At 35.5% G+C, this 21744-nt stretch overlaps 1 protein-coding gene across 6 annotated transcripts in view; it reads right to left on the minus strand.

The window, feature by feature from the left end:
* ARAP2 (ArfGAP with RhoGAP domain, ankyrin repeat and PH domain 2) overlaps positions 1-21744 on the minus strand; it is a 189991-nt gene that overhangs the window by 74424 nt on the left and 93823 nt on the right. For all 6 annotated transcript variants that reach the window (XM_074395987.1, XM_074395988.1, XM_074395990.1 and 3 more), the window contains exons 16-19: positions 17757-17901; positions 15227-15329; positions 14368-14566; positions 14117-14180 (exon numbers count right to left, since the gene is read on the minus strand). In XM_074395987.1, coding sequence (XP_074252088.1) covers positions 14117-14180; positions 14368-14566; positions 15227-15329; positions 17757-17901 — 511 coding nt within the window. The remainder of the gene's footprint in view (positions 1-14116; positions 14181-14367; positions 14567-15226; positions 15330-17756; positions 17902-21744) is intronic.

Genomic DNA, 21744 nt, shown 5'->3' on the forward strand with positions numbered 1-21744 from the left:
GTTCAACACCTACTTATGAGTGAGAACATGCAGTGTCTGGTTTTCTGTTCTTGTGTCAGTTTGCTGAGGATGATGGTTTTCAGTTTCATCCACATCCCTGCAAAGGACATGAACTCATCCTTTTTTATGGCTGCATAAAAATTCTGTGGTGTATATGTGACACATTTTCTTTATCCAGTCTATCCTGGATGGGCATCTGGGTTGGTTCTAAGTCTTTGCTAATGTAAACAGTGCCACAATGAACATACATGTGCATGTGTCTTTATAATAGATTGATTGATAATTCTTTGGATATATACCCAGTAATGGGATTGCTGGGTCAAATGTTATTTCTATTTCTAGATCCCTGAGGAATCGCCACACTGTCCTCCATAATGGTTTAACAAATTTACACTCCTACCAACAGTGTAAAAGCATTCCTATTTCTCCACATCCTCTCCAGTATCTGTTGTCTCCAGATTTTTTTTTTTTTTTTTTTTTTTTTTTTTTTTTTTACCCAGGCTGGAGTGCAATGGCGCAATCTCGGCTCACTGCAACCTCCGCTTCCTGGGTTCAAGCAATTCTCCTACCTCAGCCTCCTGAGTAGCTGGAACTACAGGCTGTGCCACCATGCCCAGCTAATTCTTTTGTATTTTTAGTAGAGACGAGGTTTCACCATGTTGACCAGGATGGTTTCGATCTCTTAACTTAGTGATCCACCTACCTAGGCCTCCCAAAGTGCTGGGATTACAGGCGTGAGGCACTTCGCCCGGCCCCCAGATTTTTTATATGATCGTCATTCTAACTGGTTTGAGATGGTATCTCAATGTAGTTTTGATTTGAACTTCTCTAAATGACCAATGATGAGCATTTGTACTTCCTAAGCAAACTCTAAAAGCAGGACCTACTTCTCATCCAAGTAGGCTTTTGGGTTTGTTTTCTTCTGGAAAAGTATGAATTTTGTTATTGCTGAGTGATGTCTGGTCATTAGAATTTTTAAAGCACTCATTTTAAGTGTATGGTTTGAAACATTTTTACAGATGTTTACACTTGTGTAACCACTACCAGGATTAACATGTAGACCATTTCCATCACTCACAACATTCCCTCATAACTCTGCATTGCATCCGAATGCCAGCCACAATCTTAGGCAATAACTGATCTGCTTTCTCTCACTATTTGTTAGTTTACCAGCTCTAAGACTTCATAGCAATGGAATTATACAGTATTACTATTTTGTGCCTGGCTTCTTTTACTCAGCACAATGTTTTTAAGATACATTCACGTTGTTGTTAATATAGGTCCATATATAATGATAATTAGTATTTTTTATATGAATATAACATACTGTTTACAATTCACTGACTGAAAAACATTTGGGGTCTCTTCACTTTTTATTATAAACAAAGCTGATTTGAATATTTGTATAGGAGTCATTTTGTGGACATACATTGTGATTTGTTATTGGTAAATACCTAGAAGCTCATTTGTTGGGATGTAGTTATTTGTAAACTAACTTTGTTTTTTTTTAAAAAAACAAAAAACTGCTAAAACTGCTTCCCAAAATGAGTGTACTATTTTACAATCCCACCATACTTGCCAACACTTTGCATTGCCACATTTTAAAAAATCTTAAGTTTTCTCAGTGTGATGTCATTGTGGATTTTATTCGTATTTCTCTGATACTTAACTTTACATGTGCTTGTTGGTTATTGATATATACTCTTTTAGATGTCTCTATTCATTATTTTTTGCTATTTTATTGGGTTTTTGTCTTCTAATTGAGTTATATATATTCTGTCCATATTCTGGATATGAGTGCTTTATCAGACACATTTGAATAGTATCAGTGTATGATTTCTTTTCATTTTATTAAACATGTCGCTTGAAGAACAAATTATAATTAAGTTTTTCACTTACAGTTCCAGTATTTGTGATTTTCTATAATCTTCTTGCTTTATCATACTGAATCAGCAATAAATTGTTAAATAGAAGTGTTGAGAATAAATATGTTTGCCTAATTCCTACATTTGCAATAATTTGTTTGATTATATCTAAGGTATTAAATTCATTGGTATAAAGTTGGTCATAACATTTTCTATTTTAAATATTAAAAGGATCCCCAATAAAGTTTCCTTTTTCATTTCTGACACTGGTAATTTGTATCTTTTGTTCTTACTTCTAGTTAGAGTTTTATCAATTTTCTTGACTTTTCCAAAAAACATTAGAAACTTACTAACTTAATTGATTACTAAAAAGAGCTATTGGCGGTTCCAATTTTCTTTTTTTAAAAAGTATATTCCACTCATTGATTCTTTCTACTGACTGTACCAATTCATTCACTGAACCACTTTGGGTCTACTTTGCATTTTTTTAGATTTTTAAGGTAAAAGTTTAGAGGATGGATTTTATATCTTTTGATTTAATGTAAGCATTTAAAGCTATAATCTTCCTTCTAAATAGTTTAATATCTCCATCACAAAATTTTGATGTTATAATTTTATTATTATAGATCAAATATTTCCTAATTTTTCCTGTGATCTCTACTGTGAAGTATGGTTTATTTGGAAACATGTTTAACTTCCAAATTTTATTACTCATTTAAATTTAATTGCTTTTTGGTAGAGAAAATACTCTAATGTTACTCTCTTAAATTTACAGAAACTTATTTTATGGCCTATCATTTAGTTTGTGTTTGTGAATATTCCATACGCACTTGGAAAATAAGACGCATCCCACAGTTGTGGGTATAGTGTTATGAATACATACATACATACACACAAACATGCACATATCAATTAGCTCAAGTAGTCTTGAGTCTTCTATAGACAGTTTACTGACTTGCCGTTTTCTTATCCCATCAGTTAACAATAGACAAAAGCTGGAATACCTATCCATAATCTTGGGCTTATTTATTGCTCCTTTTGTTATTACTTTTTAATTTCTGTAATCTGAAGCTCAGTTATCAGGCACATACCTACTTAAGAATGGTATGCCTTTTGATAAACTGGCACTTTAATCACTGGAAAATGTCTCTTGTTTTCCCTGATAACATTCCTTGTCCTGGAATCCATTCTGATATTAATATGGTTGCTCCAGCTTTCCCATGTATGATTTACATGGTATGACTTTCTATTTCTACTGTTAATAAATTTGTCTTTATATTTAAAGTGTGTTTCCTAGAGCAGGTATGTGCTGTGTCTTACTTTTAAAAAATCTATTCTGGCAACCTCTGCCTTTTGACTATAGCTTTAGACCACTAACTTTCATGTAAGTAAGCAAGCCTACTCTCCTGCCATTTGTTTCCTATTGTCCATCTCTTTCTTTCTTTGAGTTATTTTGAATTATTTTTTCTGAATCTATTTCACCCCTGCTACTGGTTTAATAGCTATGCCTCAATCTATTTTTTAGTGGTTGCTCCAGAGTTTTAACATGTATTTTCAGAGCCTACTTTTAGAGAATATTATACTAGTTTATATATAACGGTCTTAAAATGTGTTTAAATTTTTCCCTTCTTGGAGATTACAATGTACCCTAACTTCATATGTGTTACTAAGTGTGCTACATGTGCTTTCCTGTGTTCCTAATTCTTCCTTATAGATCCAGGTTTACAATAGGTATCATTTTCTTTCAACCAGGAAAATTTTAATGTTTCTCATGGCATATATCTGGATTCTCTCACATTAGTTCAGTCAAGATATACTTTATTTTGCCCGCAATTCTGGTAGATATTTTTACTAAATAGGGAATTTAAGTTGACGACTGCTTTTGTGTGTGTGTGTGTGTGTGTGTGTGTGTGTGTGTGTGTGTGTGGTGTTTCCCCGCAAGCACTTTATAGATTACAATGTCTTTCGGCTTACACTGTTTATGATTAAATATCCTCATATTTGTTCCCAAGTGAATGTATTTTTATCCTCTAGTACTTTACTTGTTTCTCACACTGGTGTTTAGGAATTTTGTACTGCTGAAGGTATGTCAATCTTAGCAGATGTATAGATTTATAGTTTTCATCTAATTCATAAAATAGCCACGTTTCTTCAAAGACTTTTTTTCTGTTTCCTTCTTTTATCTCATTTTGGGATTTTAATCACATTTACATGAAATTGCTTGACATAGTCTTGTAAGACCCTGAAGTTCTGCTGATTTTACTTAGTCTCTTTTCCGCCATGCTTACGTTTTGATAGTTTCTATTGTCATGCCTTCAAGTTCAATGATTTCTATTCTTTAGAATCTATTCTGACATTAAGCCCAACTAGTGACATTTCCTTTTCAGATATATTTTTCAGCTTTAAAAGTTACATTTCATATTTTAAAAATTATATTTTTTTCTCATTATGCTTATATTTTCCTTTAGATCTTTGAATATATTTATGATATTTAAAACTACATTTTTAAATCTTTGCTAATTCCATTAGCTTTCTCATTTCTGGATCTGTGCCTATAAGCTGGTTTGTGTTTTTTTTCCCATTGCCAGTAATTTTAAGGATCTCCTAACCATCACAAACGTTAAGGTGTTGAGTGTCAGGATTGCGTTGTCTTCTTTAGAGAGATTATTGATGACTGTTTTCACATCATTTGCCTGTTTGACCCAAGACAGCTAAATTACCTGCAGAGCAGCAGATCCTTTGGAAATCTGTTTTTAAGCACAGTAAGATAAAAATAGAGCAACCTTTACTCTAAGCCTGATCTGATGTAACTGTTATACTATGTTATTTTTCTTGGGTTTGTACTAAATACCCCAAGTGTTTAATGAGGTCTAACTTGGCTGGATGGAAGTTAATCAAATCCCTATGCTGTCTAAGCGGTGGGAATTTTTAACCCTTAGTACTCCAGGAATTGTTTCCCTGTAGTCCAGGCGTCCCCAAACTTTTTACACAGGGGGCCAGTTCACTGTCCCTCAGACCGGTGGAGGGCCGCCACATACTGTGCTCCTCTCACGGACCACCAATGAAAGAGGTGCCCCTTCCTGAAGTGCAGTGGGGGGCTGGCTAAATGGCCTCAGGGGGCCGCATGTGGCCCGCAGGCCATAGTTTGGGGACTCCTGCGTAGCCTCTTGGAGTTTCGACCTACAAATATACACATAATGCTGAGCCAAAGATACAAAGGAACATGTATGGAGATTTCTGAAACTCTTTATGTATCTCCCTCTGCTCTGTACTCTCCAATGCAAATTCTAGCTACTGCAGACTCTGAATTCCTAGCCCTACAATACTGTCACATTCCACCTGGGTTTCTCCCTTCTCTGTAACATGGGTTGACATTGTCTGCAGATAGAAAAGAAAGTCAGAGTGATTTTAAGGTTTACTTCATTTTTTTTCTTTTCTTTGTAACCATAGTCCTGAAATGCTTATTGTTCCAAGGTCTGAAAAAAGCTGTTTCATATGTATTATCCAGTTTTACAGTTGTTTAAGGTAGAAAGGCATGTTCCATGCAAGTTATTCTTCCTTGGTCAGAAAGAGGAGTCTGGCACAATTTATTTAGTCATTATTCCCATAAATCATCTTCATTTTGGTTTTGAGGAATGGAAAATACTTTCTCATGCCTTCAAATAAGAAACTGGAGCATAGAGACAGTATTTTAGTTAGAAACAGTCAAATACCAATTATTAAGAAAATATTCAGATGCAGAAACAGTGTCACAAGAATAATGCAGTAGGAAATTTTATTTTAGCTTGTTTCTTTTGAAGACAACAGTTCAGTGAACAGACTTAAGAAACCGGATACCCCCAAAAAGGCAAGGCCTCCAGTTTTTCAATCTCATCTCTACACAACCACCGCCAGTAGGTAAAATGTGAGAGACGGCCCTGTTACCAGTCTGCTCAAGCCTTTAATGGTGTTCCGCTGAGTACAGAATCAATCAAAAGCCTCAATTTTAACAATTTTACAAATAGATATATGTTTAAAAATGTCTCTTGCATCCTGGTAAAGGGACTTCAATCCTTTCCAGAATAAGGCAAGTTATGAATTAAATTTAATTGAAAATACTAATAGAGTATCAATCTATCTTTCCAGGACCATCGTCTCATGGGTGCCACTCAAGCACTCATGGCTAAGGCCAACCTACTGAAGTTGTTTCTAGCCTATCCTATTTCTCTGAACCTATTATTTCCACCTCTTGGAATAAGGCCCCCTTCATTATTTCCTACTGAAGTCCTTCATAGGATTATATATCCAGTTAAACATACTTTTCTTTAAAAAAAAAAAATCTCACACACACACACACACACACACACACACACACACACACACACACCCCACATATCTTGGAGGGATTTGTCCCCTTTTCTCCATCATATCATACTTATTTCTTCATAAGCTCATCTCCTGGTACACAGAGGTAATTTGAACTAAATGAAACAAAATTTCTGAAGCAAATAATACATGCTTTAAAATCTACCTTTTGTTAATAGCCATACATTCCCTTTATTACAATTTTCTTTAACAGAAAATCACTTAATGTTGGCTCGAAGAGTCCCTTTCTTTTTTAAAACCTGTGGGGGTGGTGAGAGAAGAGAATCTCTTGTTTGTCTTGGCAATAGTGACATTAAGCCATCTCTAAGAATTAAATCATCACAAAGTTACAAAAGCAGTCAAGCTTACATTGTGGGCAATAGGCTACTGTTTAATTTGCAATTACATGCACAATTTAGAAAATACTTTAAGATAATTCAACCTCCAGAGTATTACACATTCAAGGGGGGGAAGAAAAGATCATATGGAATAAGGTGATAGGAAATAAGGAATATTAAACTTAGGATGTTAATCTCCCAAACTGAGAAAAGTAATCTGTTCCATAATTGTGAAACATTGATAAAGTGTTTATTCCCCAGTGTTAGCTTCTTTACGTGAAGAATTTGCAATTAAAACTGAAATGCAGTCAGGCTTGGGAGCCATCAAGTACACTGTGCTTTACTATATGTCAACCAAGGAATCTAAATCAAAAAAACACACCCGTCTTTTCTGTTTCTGATAACACAGTTTACTTATTCACACTGTGTTTATTATAACCAACAACCTTTCAGCAAAAGCATAATGATAAGCATCTCTGGCAATGGGCATGCAGCTATGGAATGTGAAATGGTAAACACAGTAACTTATTTCTTTAAAAAAATGCAGATGATGTGAGTTAAAGTACAAAAATAGTTCTCAGATTTTGAGAAAAAGATGTAATTTTTTTGAATATTTCAGTCAAAGTTAAGATGCAACTTCCTACTGTCCAGGAAAATGTCTTCTGCCTTCCTAATCCAGAATATTCACTAACAAGAGATATTCAACAACAAGACTTTTTTTTTGCACAAACAGTACTAAAGCCTAAAAGAAAAACACAGAATCTAAGTTCCAATAATAGCATCAAATACCATGCCAGAAACCCTTAAGTGTAATCAAGAAAGCTTTATTTTCCAAAATAATTTTTAAAGTATACAAAGAATACACATTCAAAAGACACCATCTGGAACACCTTCTGTTTAGAGCTTTTTAGAGCAAAAACGCTCTGTGTGTAGAAAATATTACTGCAATATTTTTCTGTCTAAAGACACTCATGCTATGCATATAGAGAAAATGACCATGAAGATAAAAATATTAAACTAAATAGTGACTATACACTGGGGATAATTATCAATTTATGAACATTTCCAGTCGAGGGGATTCTTTCTCCTCCTTGCGTTTAAGAAATATTGATATATTTTAGCATTTTAATCAAAGGTAGATAAAAACAGGAAAAAAATATGTGAAATGAATTCATTAAATTTATGTAAAATTACATTTCTGGTTCAAGCTGTTACTAGCAAAATTTAAAGGTTCGAGCTTATAGTTGGCCAGTTTCTCTCTCTTTCAGTTATTCACACTACCTCTGTAGGCCATCAATATAAATAATTGGAAGTTGTTTTATTTCCAAAAGCCACAATTTTATCTGTCACTGACAAGTTAACAGAATCTACTTTTGCCGACAGTCATTATTTCCCAAAGGGCTAACAGATCAAAAGGGAGATGAAAACAAGGGCAATACAATGAAGTTTTCTCATTTTGGCATGATACTGAAACTGCTTTTCGAGAATCACAGCTATAATTAACTAGGTAGGTTTGAGTACTGGGAGAGAAGTGCATATTTTTTATCTTGGCAAATGATACTATCATTCATAGCATCACCTAGGCCAGAAGCTCAGGGGTCATCACTCTTATCTCCCAGTTCACAAAGCAATTGAAAATTGACTGGTATCTCTCTCAACATCCCACTACCACATGGAGAAAACTATCGACATCCAAAAACACCCACCAATTCTTCTTTTCTCACTGTTGCAGATGAGGGATCTTGCTCTCTTGCTGGTACTCTCTCTTAGACCTTCAATCCCTCCCGTTTTATGTTTCTTTTCCATCAAAATTTAAACTTGCATAAGTTTAAGCCATCCAAAAACAAACTGCACATATATGCCCTTTCAGGGTCAAATCCCTTACCTAGTTAATCCTATGAACCTCCAGACATCTTTGAAAAAAGTGACCTCACCACCTGTCTCAATTTACTCAGTTCCCATTCTTAATCTGATCTAGTACCTGCCCGTTCACTTCTGCACTCCCCTAAGCCACCAGAAGGACTCCAAACCATTTATCTCACTGGGCATGTCCTTGTGTCAGCACTTGACATTTTTAACTGATCCTTCCTTTTTGAGACACTTTCTTTCTAAGCTTTGTAACACTTTGTAACCTCTCTTAGTTTTTGGGCTCACTCTCTTGAGTGAACAAGCAGCTATGTCTCCCTGACAAATTCCCCTAACCCCAAAATGATGTACAGTCATCAAAGCTCCAACATAGTACTTCTTCCTTTCTCTTTCCGTATAATCACCCTAAGTAACTTCATCTTCTTCCTTCTTTACACTAGTAACTCCAAAATCTGTATCACCAACCTGTTAATCTTTTCATGAGTGTCTTATAAAAATAACTTTTTCCCATCAATTTCTTCTCAGATGTCTTATAAGAACCTCATGCGCAACATGTCTTAAACTCATTATCTCCCAGGCTCTCTCCCAAACCTGCTCCTTTTCCCACTATTCCCTATATGATGTCTGAGTAGTCACACAATACACACACGTGTATACGTGCATGAAAATAAGTAGATACGTAAATATGAGATCCTGTGCCTGCCATGTATGTATCGTCTTTGTTCTGTCAGAGTTCATAACCTCATGTTCTTGTTATCTGCTGGGAAGATTCTGTACTCTTATGGACACTGTTGACCTCCCTTCCCTCTACTCCATTTTTAATTAGGTGGGAATTATATGGATATGTTGTTTTCTAATAATTTTATAAGAATGTTCTCTAATAAACATTTTTATTTTTCTAATAAATGCTTAAATTATTAAGTCTAGTAACTTATAGTGTCTATCCAGACTCCTAGTACATTTGTTGACTTAAATTCTGAGAAAGATCTCTACAAAGATATTGGTAAATACTGAACATTTTTAAAAATATTTAATTTACAAATTAACCTTGCTTTAACCTCAAAATGAATTATTCTCTTCCATATCATATAAGCATGAGAACACTGTTGAGGTGTGTAAAACGGGGCTTGCCGGTAACTGCCCCACTGTCATCACTGTATCGTTGTTATCAGATGATTATTGATTTGGAGGAAGAAGAAAAAGCAAGTAAACCAAAGACAAAAGCATGTGATAATATAGTTGCTTTTAAATGGTGGATATGGTACATTAGCTGTGCAAAGAGATTTAAGGAAAATAACTTGGTTATATTTATCTCACATTTCTCCAACTCCTATTATTACTCTTCACTTTCCTAAAAATATGTTCAATGTAACTTGTTAGTATCACGTGTAGAAAAAGAACTTTCAATTATCAAAAATGTTATTAAGTGTCTATGACCATTACTTTGGAATTCCATTAATTTTCTACCCATCCATGAATGCAAAAAATAATATTACAAATGGATTTCATCTCCTGATTTCTGGAGTCCAGGAGTAAAATCAAAACATACAAAATACCAAAATATGTGGTGTTCTGGCTTCCATATTTTGCATTCATGAGGGGGTGGATTGCACAGAGTAAGCACTAAATTGAATTTTATCAAACTGAATCATTCTAATCCATGTTTGCTCCATTTTAATTAAAACCTATATATCACTCATCACATCCTTCATAGATTAAACAAAAGTGTACAAAAATATCTTAGCTATAATAACCTGAAAAATGAAAAGGATGGACACGTGTTAAGAGGATACTTGTCTATTTGTTTAAGACCACAAGCTCTGAGAGGTCAGACACCATGTCTAAATTGCTTACCTTTTATATTTTCCTGCCATGGAATTAGCAGTCAGTGGGCATATATTAACAACTGTAAAACTGTATTTATGCTAGGACTTTAACGCCAAATTCTATCTATACCTAATAATTCCTCATTACTTCTGGACATATAATTAACAATATTCTCACAGTACAGTGAAATCATCACCATAAGAATCTAAAGTATCATTAACCATAATATTCAAAGAAATAAGTAAGTAAAAATGCAAGGCCCTAATTATGCCTAGAAGTTAAAAAACACAATCTGACATAAATATCTAATCAGCAATATGCTCACTGTATAAAGCTCTTGATGTCATCCCATGAGGCTGAAGGAAAGGCTGTTTCATATAACCATTGAAAGTCATTATCCTTGTCACAACAATAAAAATAGCCAAATGAAGAATTATTCAGCTATATTTTTATATTGCAGTTGACCTTTGAACAACATAAGATTGAACTGCACAGATCCCTTCACACAGATTTTTCTTTTGCCTCTGCCACCCCCAAGACAGTATGATCAACTTCTCCTCCTCAGCCTACACATATAAAGACAATGCAGATGAAGACTTTGATGATGATCTACTTCCACTTAATGAAGAGTAAATATGTTTTCTCTTAAGATTTTATTAGCATTTTCTTTACTTACTTTGTTGTAAGAATACAGTACATAATACATACAATGTATAAATTTGTGCTAAGTGATTACTTATGTTATCAATAAGGCTTCTGGTCATCAGTAGGCTATTACTAGTTAAATTTTGGAGGATTCAACACAATGGAATACTAGGCAGTCATAAAAAGTATGAGATTATGTCCTTTGCAGGGACGTGGATGCAGCGGAAGGCCATTATCCTTAGCAAACTAACGCAGGAGCAAAAAACAAATTCTTCATGTTCTCGTAATTGGGAAGTAAATGATGAGAACACATGTACACACAGAGGAGGACAAGAGACTCACAGGGCCATTGAGAGGGTGGAGACTGGTAGGACAGAGAGGATAAGGGAAAATAACTAATGGGTACTAGGCTTAATACTTGGGTGATGAAATAATCTGTAAAACCAACCCCAATGACCCAAGTTTACCCATGTAACAAACCTGCACACGTACCCCTGAACTTAAAATAAAAGTTAAAAAGAAGTTTCGGCCGGGCGCGGTGGCTCAGCCTGTAATCCCAGCACTTTGGGAGGCCGAGGCGGGTGGATCACGAGGTCGAGAGATCGAGACCATCCTGGTCAACATAGTGAAACCCCGTCTCTACTAAAAATACAAAAAAAAAAAACTAGCTGGGTGTGGTGGCGCGTGCCTGTAATCCCAGCTACTTAGGAGGCTGAGGCAGGAGAATTGCCTGAGCCCAGGAGGCAGAGGTTGCGGTGAGCCAAGATCGCGCCATTGCACTCCAGCCTGGGTAATGAGAGCGAAACTCCGTCTCAAAAAAAAAAAAAAAGAAGTTTCATGTAGATTTTTTGAGTGTATGGGTGTCAATGCCTCTAACCCCTGCAATGCTGAAAGTTTAACTGTATTTACACATGTGTGTGTGTGTAAGTATGTTGTGCAAATAATCTTGCACTATTACAGAGCAAACCATACTGAACCAGTGTAATTCAGAGTATTTTTAAGTAAATTACAAGAAGCCAAGGAAAACAAACCAATTTGTTGAAGAAGAAAAGCAGTTTGAAGATTTCCCAAAGAACTCAGAATAGAACTACCATTCAATCCAGCAATCCCACTACTTCATTCTATCCAAAGGAAAAGAAATGGTTCTACCAAAAAGACACCTGAACTCATATGTTTATCACAGCACTATTCACAATAGTAAAGACATGGAATCAACTCAGGCGCCCATCAGAGGTTGACTGGATGAGGAAAACGTGGTCATATATACTATGGAATACTACACAGCCATAAAAAAACAATGAAGTCATGTCCTTTACAGCAACACGAACACAGCTGAAGGTCCTTACCCTAAGTGAATTAACGCAGAAACAGAAAATCAAATACCGCATGTACCCACTTATAAGTGGGAGCTAAACAATGTGTATAAATAGAAATAGAGTTGGAAATAAGACACTGAAGACTCCAAAAGTAGGGACAGAATGGGGCAAGGGCTGCAAACTACCCATTGGGTACTATGTTCACTACTTGAGTAATGAGCTCAAGAGAAGCCCAAACCCTAGCACTACACAATATAACACTGAAACAAACCTGCACGTATGTAGGTATGGACCCCTTGAATCCAAAAGTAAAAGTAAAAGAAAATGTCTTCCTAATTGTTCTGATATGTCCCTGGTTGCTCCTTTCCAGGCTTCTTTGCTTGATCATCTGACTTTTCTAGACCTTTACACACTGGGGGACCTCAGGCTAGGTCTTCAACTCTTCTATCTACACTCTCTACTAGGTGAACCTGTCCAGTTCCTAGGCAAAATAGCATCAATACAGTGATGACTCCCAAATTTACATCTCCAGATATAACCTCTTTAATTAATTCCAGACTTGTATATCTGACCGCCTACTCATCAGCTCCAGTTTGCCACCAAAGAGACATCTCCGAGTTACCATCCCAAAACCAAATTCTTGATCTACTGTCCTAAATTTACTAACATCCTACCTCTATTCTCCAAGTATTTGTTCTCTCAAAACACAGCACCATAATTCAGTAACTGATCAGGTCAAAAATTCTGGATCATCCCTCACTCTTACAGTAATCTGATCCATCAATAGATCCTGACACCTCTACCTTCATGATATATCCAACCACTCCTATTCTCAGGTAAGCCATTACTTGCCTGGCCTTTGCAGCAGCATCCTAACTAGACACCCGCTTTTACTTTTGTCCCACAGAAGCTTATTCATCTGGAGTCAGAGTAATCACGTAAAAACAGAAATCAGACTATTCCACTTTCCAGCTCTCAAACTGAGCAGCTTCTCACCATATTCCCATTTCATTTCAAATCTTCACACATCATGACCAATAAGGCCTGATATGATCAGTTTGTGGGTATCTCTGAAATCATTTCTTCCCACTCTCTCTTTCATTCAAATATTCCCAGCTACCACAGCTTGCTTGAAGAATTTGGACATGCCAAGTACAACATGCTCTAAGCGTCTTCAAAATCCTCGACCCTGCACCTGAAATACTGTATCTGGATTATTGCAAAGTTTACTTTTTCACTTTATGAAGACCTTTCTCCAAGATGTCTTCTCTTAGCTAGTAAACACAGATACTATTCCATCAGACTATTTTTATATTGCTTATTTTTCTGTGTAAAATTTAACACTGATGGACAGAAAAGCATATAATTTTGTCTGCTAACACTGTTTTCTCTTATAATGTGTATGTCTCATGATGGTAGGGACTTTGTTTATTCATCATGATATCACCAATACCTTTAATAGTTCCTGATGCACAGTAGATGCTTAATAAATAGTTACTGTAAAACTAAATTCAAGAAATCAAGTTTTAGCTACGCATGACCACATGCATAGCTAATTCAGAATGTAATTTATAGTCATAATAGTCTTACAACAAAGATATATTTATAATTATCAAACTGCTTTTGAAATACATGTAAATGTCACAGAGAAATCTAGGTCTACAGAAAACTACAATAATAAATCACAATATGGTCATCATAAATAATATAAAAATATGTAAATTTCATTGGTATACTCTTTGTAAAGAAAGCATATATTATATATATATATATATATATATATATATATATATATATGATTCAGAAAATGTTCAACAGGTTTTAAGATATTGTTTTCTCCCTCAAGAGAATAAAACAACAAAAAATCACTCCCAGAGTTGTCAAGATAAAGAATAAAAAGTAAAAAGGCACTTACCTCCCTTTTTCTACCAAGAGTAAGACATCCAATTTTTCCCCATTTTGAACCATTGAGCTGATTGCTGAAGGGAGAAAGAAAAGTGTTAACTTATTTTTTAAAACACTACACTAAATACCTATGAAGACACAAATATTAAAACTACTTAGTCATAAGTTTGAGAGTGAACCATCAAAATTTTACTAAAGGCTACCTTTATTGTATGCAATAAAGAAATGTGTTCCAAAGATAAGGGCAGGGAAAATTCTTACTTAGCTCTTGCAGTCTTCTTAAGTGCATTCTATCTTCCTGAGCTTCTTGCATTTGAAGGCAAAAATGCAAACTGGATTTGTCCATAGCAAACCAGCCTTTTCTCCACTGATCCAGGGCATGACAGTCTTTGTAGAAGAGTTGACCAATCAAATCATAGTCAGCTTCTGTCAAGTTTTCAGCAAATAAGGGAACAAAATGCTGTTAAAACAAATACAAAAAAGTAATAAAGACAGTGAAATAGGAAATCTTTTCCTATCTACAGATATGAGAGAAAGTAGACAAATTATCTTAGTTTTTTCTATTTTAAAGATTCAAACATAACACAAAATTCAAAACAATTAAACTTGCTATCAGTTTTAAAAAGGAACAACTATAATGCATTTTCAAATGGCAGCATCTGAAACCACTTTCCTTGCTATATATAGAGGTGAAACGGCAAGACATTCTCTTAATTGATTTGTGGAACTTTTCAGAATGTCAACCTTCAGTATTTTTCTCCATTTACATATTTTACCGAATCTGTCCCTTTCTCCTTTGTGTATACCTTGAATAAAACATCTATCTATAAAAAGAAATACACAGAAATGACTTTACAATATTGAGAATATTCTAACCACCAAAAACATGGCCTTAATTTGAAGAATGATTCTCCAAGTCTTACTTTAATTTCTTCCCTGCTTAAGGCTTCTGGAAGGTAGCTCTTTACCTCTTTTGACTACTGTCTTTGAAAACCTAATTAAGTATGAACTTTATTTCTATAATCTTATATAAAACATTCATGGGGCCCTGAAGCTCAAACACGGACTACCAGCTTAGAGTCTTCTCTGGATTTAGAGCAATAATATAATATTTAAATACCTTGGCTATTGCCTCTGTCCATTTCCTTTGAGCTTGACATGTTTCAGCTCCAAATAAAAACACACGTTCTGAAGGTAAGTAGATCTCAAAGATAAAAATGGGCCTACAACATGCACAAATAAAAAGATACTACCAGTTATGTTTGGCTCTTAAGAAAACAAATAAGACAGAGGTCAAGTTTTTAATTAAATTCCTTTTAAAATGAAATAATGCTGTGAAATCAACCTATCAGATTGTTCTGTTAATGGCTTGCATTTTATTCAAATGAGGTAAATGGAACACATTGGATCTGACAAAAGAAATATTTTGTATACTCACTTGATCATTCTATTGCATAACTTTGTTTATGCCTGGACACTCAACAGTTGACTGATGTGGCAAAGGGCTCTCATCAGTTTCCCCTTCCCTCTCTGACCATTGCTTCTTGATTTACCCTGACCAACATTCAAACATTGTACAAACAGTTTTTAAACCTCTTCCTAACTTCATATGGTCCCTTTCACATAGCAGGTTCCTTGCAGAACACAAACATATCAAGCATAAAACTCTCTTACAGTCTTCCTAAGAAAAACAAATTTTCCTTTCACCATCTCTACTTACCCCCAAATTTCTTATCCTTACTACAGATAATTTTAGAGGAACATCCCATGCTCTGAATTCTCTCCTGAGTTCCTCACTCACAACTCCAATTATTCTTAGAACACACTATCTATGTGTGCTACCATTACCTAAGAATCTCAAAATACCCTATGCCAAAGTCATCTTCCTTTTTCCCCTTTTTAGTCGCAAGCCTGTTGTATCCACTTCGTGCCCTAATTATAAGCATCACAATCAACCTTATCAATAAGCTCAAAACCCTGGAATGTAATTTATTCTTCCCCTTAACATCAACTCTTCATCCAGTCAGTCTGTTAATATTATCAGCTCACTCTCTTCCTCTAGTTAAACTCTCAAAAATTACAGTCTCTCCTCCTCCAGTCTCCTCCTTACCACTTCTTCCAGCTCTCTTACTAAAATATAAGTCTGCATAACTCTTCAGTGCCTACATTATTGAGCTCATGCTCTCCAAAGTTCTATTTGAGGCAATTCAGCAAGAATTTTATGGCAAATTTTTTTTAACCTCATCTCATTGTAGACACTTTCTCTTTGCATATCAACTTATATCAGTAATATTTTGTCAAGAATATTTTATTTTTAACATATTGACATACTGACAAACTAGTATTAATTCTTTTGAGTTATATTTCATTTACTAGTTAGTAACTTAATATACAGAATCCACTTATTTTAACATTCCATAAGTCATATTACATAGAATAGTCATTTAGAGTAAAGGCGCCATTCAGATTAAAACAAAAACAAGTCAAATAATACAGGATTGTTCACATCAAAACTCAAATCAGATTTACTACAAAAGAAGTCATCTCAACTAGTCATTATATAATAAAGGTAATATGTTCAATGTAGTTTTATATAAATAACAGCTTTGCAAATCTCTTCCCTTTCTCATATAAAAATCTTATTTAAAATCTATGTTCCTACAAAACTGATTTTTTTCAGATTTTAGTATCAATATTTTTCATTAATTACATCAAAAAATGTGATTAAGATACTTTCACACCAAAGATGTTAGGTGGCCTGCTTTTAAAATCCTCATGCAGATTTATTTAAACTATAATATATGTGAGTCAAATATATTACATAAGTAATGCTTAATCTATTCATTGTGACTGTTTTCTGACCATTAAAACAACAAATAGATCTTTAGGAAATTTAGAATTTTAATATGCTATTAAATATTCTGTCTGTTTTAATGTGAACAGATCATTATAGAAGATTCTCCTTTATTACCTATTTTAATTATGATACTAAATGAATAAATAAATTTTACCACTAGTCCACTATTTTAAATAATAAGTAACAAAAATTAAATAACTACAGTGGTCATAAATGACATACTATAAATTTATATAAGATTTGGTCAGGCACAGTGGCTCATGCCTGTAATTCCAGCACTTCGGGAGGTCAAGGAGGGTGGATCACTTGAAGTCAGGAGTTGGAGACCAGCCTGGCCAACATGGTGAACTCCCATCTCTACTAAAATCACAAAAATTAGTTGATGCATGTTCCTGTAATCCCAACTACTTGGAAGGCTAAGGCAGGAGAATCACTTGAAGACAGTGAGTTAATCACTTGAAGTTGCAGTGAGCTGAGATCATGCTACTGCACTCCAGTCTGGGTGACAGAGCAAGACTCCATCTCAAAAAAAAAAAAAAAAAAAAAAAATTACATCAGATTTGATGTGAACACCCTAGTACTTCATATTATCTATTATAAATACTTTAGTTTTCCTACTTTATAGTGAACTCCCAAAAGAAATTTCAGAAGGTACAAGATAAGTAGTCTTCAAAAAAACCATCAAACCCTTCTATTAGAAGCAAATAAAGAAACAAAATAACAAAACTCTCATTACCTAGTATATTTATCTGAAAATACCTTTTACCTCCTAATTGTGTAATGACAGACCTACCCGGTATTTAAATAGAAGTCCTCTTTGTGTATAGCCAGGCAGATAACTTCATTGATACTAATGGTGCCATTAGGTGTGGTAGACTTATCATTTTCATAGTAACTCAAGAAGCCTCCTTCCAAAACACACCATTTTTTATTTGTCTCTAAGAATTTAAAACAAAACAAATAACAAATTGAGCTAATCACAAATCTAATTTTAAAAACAAATACATGCATGCCTTTAAATAATGACTGGGTCTAAATAAATAAAATTATGAATTTCCTACTTCACATAAAGTGTATGTTATTGCTGTGTGGGATATAAAGCTGTTACATTTTCTGCTCTCAAAAGAATTTACAGTCTAGTAGCAAGGAATGTATAAAACAAAAGTGACTGTGACATTGATGACCAGAGAAGGCAGAGCCATAAAGAGGTTGCTGAGAAACAACTCTGAAGCTGCAAAGAATCAAATGTATGTACAGAGTAGTAAAAGGAAAAAAATGTAGTATGAAAAGTGAGACTGCAGCTTATGGTAGGTATAAAAAGGAAGGCAAGGTCGGAATCTGCAGGGCCCTTAATGCTTGTTCAGAGGGTTTCGAATTCATCTTATACTGAAGTCAGCAAACTACCACCTGCAGGCTAAATCAGATCATCACCTAAAATACAGATTAGATCTACAGACATCAAGACTAATAAGGTCTATATCCTAGATGTAATAAAGTCTGTAGATAATTTCTAAAGCTGGATTACTGTTCTGTGGTTATTTTAGAGCATTATTTATAAATGCCCTTCTTTTTAAGAAATACACACTGAAGTACTAGAGATATCATGTCTACAATTTACTTTTAAGTGTGCATATAAAGAATGAGAGATAATCCAAGCACTTTGGAGGCCAAGGCGGGTGGATCACCTGAGGTCGGGAGTTCAAGACCAATCTGACCAACATGGTGAAACCTCGTCTTTAAAAAAAAAAAAAAAGAAAGAGAGAGAAAGAAATATATACCCATATATACATACATACATGATACCTAAATATGTGTATTACACATATGTGCATATATATATATATATATATATGTATACATAGAATAAAAAATAAAGTAAATGTAAAAATGTTAATTGATAAATCTTGGTAAAGTAAATTCCATAAGGGAATTATTGGCACGATTCCTGGAACATTTCTGTAAGTCTCAAATTATTAGTCAAATAATTTAAAAGTTTAAGAATATACTACACTACTTTCTAATTTTTCCTTTATCATATCATTAGAATCTTAGGTGGGTGTGGGGGTGAGATGAAAGAAAACAAGACAATGCATTTGGCTTCAGAAAACAATAATGAGGAGTAACAATCAAAAGGGTGATGTCTAGAGAGCTATAGGACCACAGTATTCTGAAAACAAATTACCAAATGAGAAGTCCAATCATAACCAGCAAAAGCAAACAGCATAAAAAGGGACAAACCCTATGGGCACTGGAAAAGAAAGTTAGCAGAGACCAAAGCAATTTCCTGTGAAAGGTAAGATATTATTCCAGGGCCTTCAAATACTGAGTCACAGGGTATGTCCTGCACAGTTAGATAAAAGTCATGAAAAGCCACAATTTTTAAATGAACATTCATCACAAGTTTCTAAAATATAAGAAAGGCAAAGTCAAAATACTAATCCAAGGAAGTTCAGAAGTAATTTCAAAACAATGCACTCAGACGACTAGAATAATCTTCATAAGAAAATAAAGAAAAAACGCACAATTATTCAGTACATAGATAATCAATGGTACAGATTAGGAGTTCCAACCCTGTTTCCAGGCAGCTAGCAATCCAGTGAAAGGGGAGATGTGTTCAATATGATAACCATCAGGTTGTCTCTTTCATGGATTAGAAGCATTCAAGGAGGTAAGCTGTAGCGGGGAGATCCCGTAAGCGCCCAGGCAGAAGCAAAAGGCCTCCGCCTATTTCCATATAATAATGAAGAAGAAAGAAATTAGAAATATAACCGTGGTAGTTATTAGCTATTCATATGTGATCTTAGTTATTCATAGGTGATCTTAATTCTTTTACTAATGCCTCTCAGGTCAGAAGCGTGAACCTGGGGTGACATTGTAAAGTAAATCACACTAAGGCAAGATACTGTAAGCCCTCTGTCACGCCCGCATAAGGGCTGCTGGAGGGCACCTCGGCTGTGCGGCAGGGCCAGCGCTGTGAACGTGCCCGCTGTTTAGCCAGCTAGGGAAGGAGATGTCCAAAATGGCCGAGGCATCTCCTTCTTGGTGAAGTTTGGAGAAAATTCCGCTTCTTCAAGCTCTTGTGGTAAGGCCTGACAGCTGTCAGGGACACCCACAGACATCCAGGGGCTTAACTGTCTCTGTGTGGTGCTGTGCTCCAGTGGTCACGATCCATGTCTACTCTCACGTTCTGCTTCTGCACCTGGTTCCTTTTATCTTAGAAAAGATAGTCAGTAATAGTAATATAAAACTAAATGTTTTAGTTATTTCTTGGTAAGTATGGAAAAAGTGCTGACGCATTATGCTCCTTACCTTAATTCGGGTGCCAGAAATTCCTGAGCCCCTACCTGAATGACACACGTGATGTACTTGACCCTATTACTGCCACGCCCTATGTATCCTGCCTCCAGTCTCTGACCACCAAGACCACACCCTACCTACCCTGCCCCCAGATTTCCAACTCAATAAAAGTGAGAGCATCCGGGCATTTGGGGCCACTGCTGGTCCCCGCGATTTGGGTAGCAGTGGACCCCTGGGCCCAAACTCTCTTTTCTCTATCTCTGTGTCTTGTGCCTTTTATATCTACAATTTCTCATCTCTGCACCAGCTGGGAGAGGCTCACAGAACCTTGTAGGGCTGGACCCTACAGTAAGCTACCCTTCATACTGAAATGACAAAAAAATAAACAGCAAAGAAAAAAGTTTCTATAAAATAATCCTTTATGAGTTAGGAGGCATGTTTCTACAGCAGCAAAAACTGCATTCAGAGGTACAATTTTTCCATAATATCAGGAAAGAACAGTATGAGGAAAGTCACAGAAAGGTGAAACTGAAGAAATCCTATTTGGCCAGAGAATCAGATTATACGTGAAGCTGGGAAATGGGAAACAAGATTGCAGGTTCGTGGCAGAGGCCAGACCCCAAGAGTCTCACTTGACAGGTGTTCAGAAGTTTGTGCCTCTCTCACTTAGACAAGTGGGACCCATTTGAAAGTCTTAAACAAACAGTGCCAAACGAATTAAGCATAACATAAATGTGACTGCAGAATCTCATTATGTAAATTCTAATGGGAATCAAATGACAGATCTCTTTACAAGGGTAGGTAGAGACTCATTTTAAGTTAGAATTATAAGCTTGAGGAGAATTAGTCCTGTGGCATTCTCATTTATATAGCCATTTCTTAGCTTTATTTGTGTAAGTAAAATGGGCCAAAAGTCAGACAAGACAGGTGCAAATGTCGTCTTTGAGGATTTATAACAACAAAGCTGTGATAGGAAATCGTGACATTCTCATTGATATAGGAAGAAATAAAAAAGTTAAGCAAGATTAAGTCATATGATATTGGTCTGCTTGGGTCAATTTAGGTATTCATTCCTAAATCTGACTTTGAGAAATGTCGGTGCCCTCCACGAAAACCTCTCTGCTGCACAAGTCACTTTAATTGTTAAAGGAAGATGCCTACCAAGACAAAATTGGGGTCACAGAATAAGTGACTCTCAGGCCTCAGCTGTTCCATAGACGGAAGCTTGTGTGTAAGATGTCAGTGAAGTTACTGGACTGGCAAGAAGGGTCATTCATTCTTTCCATTCAAACTTCATGTTGAGATCAGTGAAGAAAAACATTATTACACGATTTACCCAAGCACAGGTAAAGAACTCCCCAGAGGTGACCCACTGAAATGCTACTATGGAATGAAATGCATGATATAGTTGGATACCTTGGTTGTCAGCAACAGCCTACAAGACAACATACCTAAACTTAAAAGCTGACTGGAAGCCAGGGGCA

This window comes from Saimiri boliviensis, chromosome 3, assembly GCF_048565385.1.
Source record: "Saimiri boliviensis isolate mSaiBol1 chromosome 3, mSaiBol1.pri, whole genome shotgun sequence".
In the NCBI taxonomy this organism is placed as follows: domain Eukaryota; kingdom Metazoa; phylum Chordata; class Mammalia; order Primates; family Cebidae; genus Saimiri; species Saimiri boliviensis.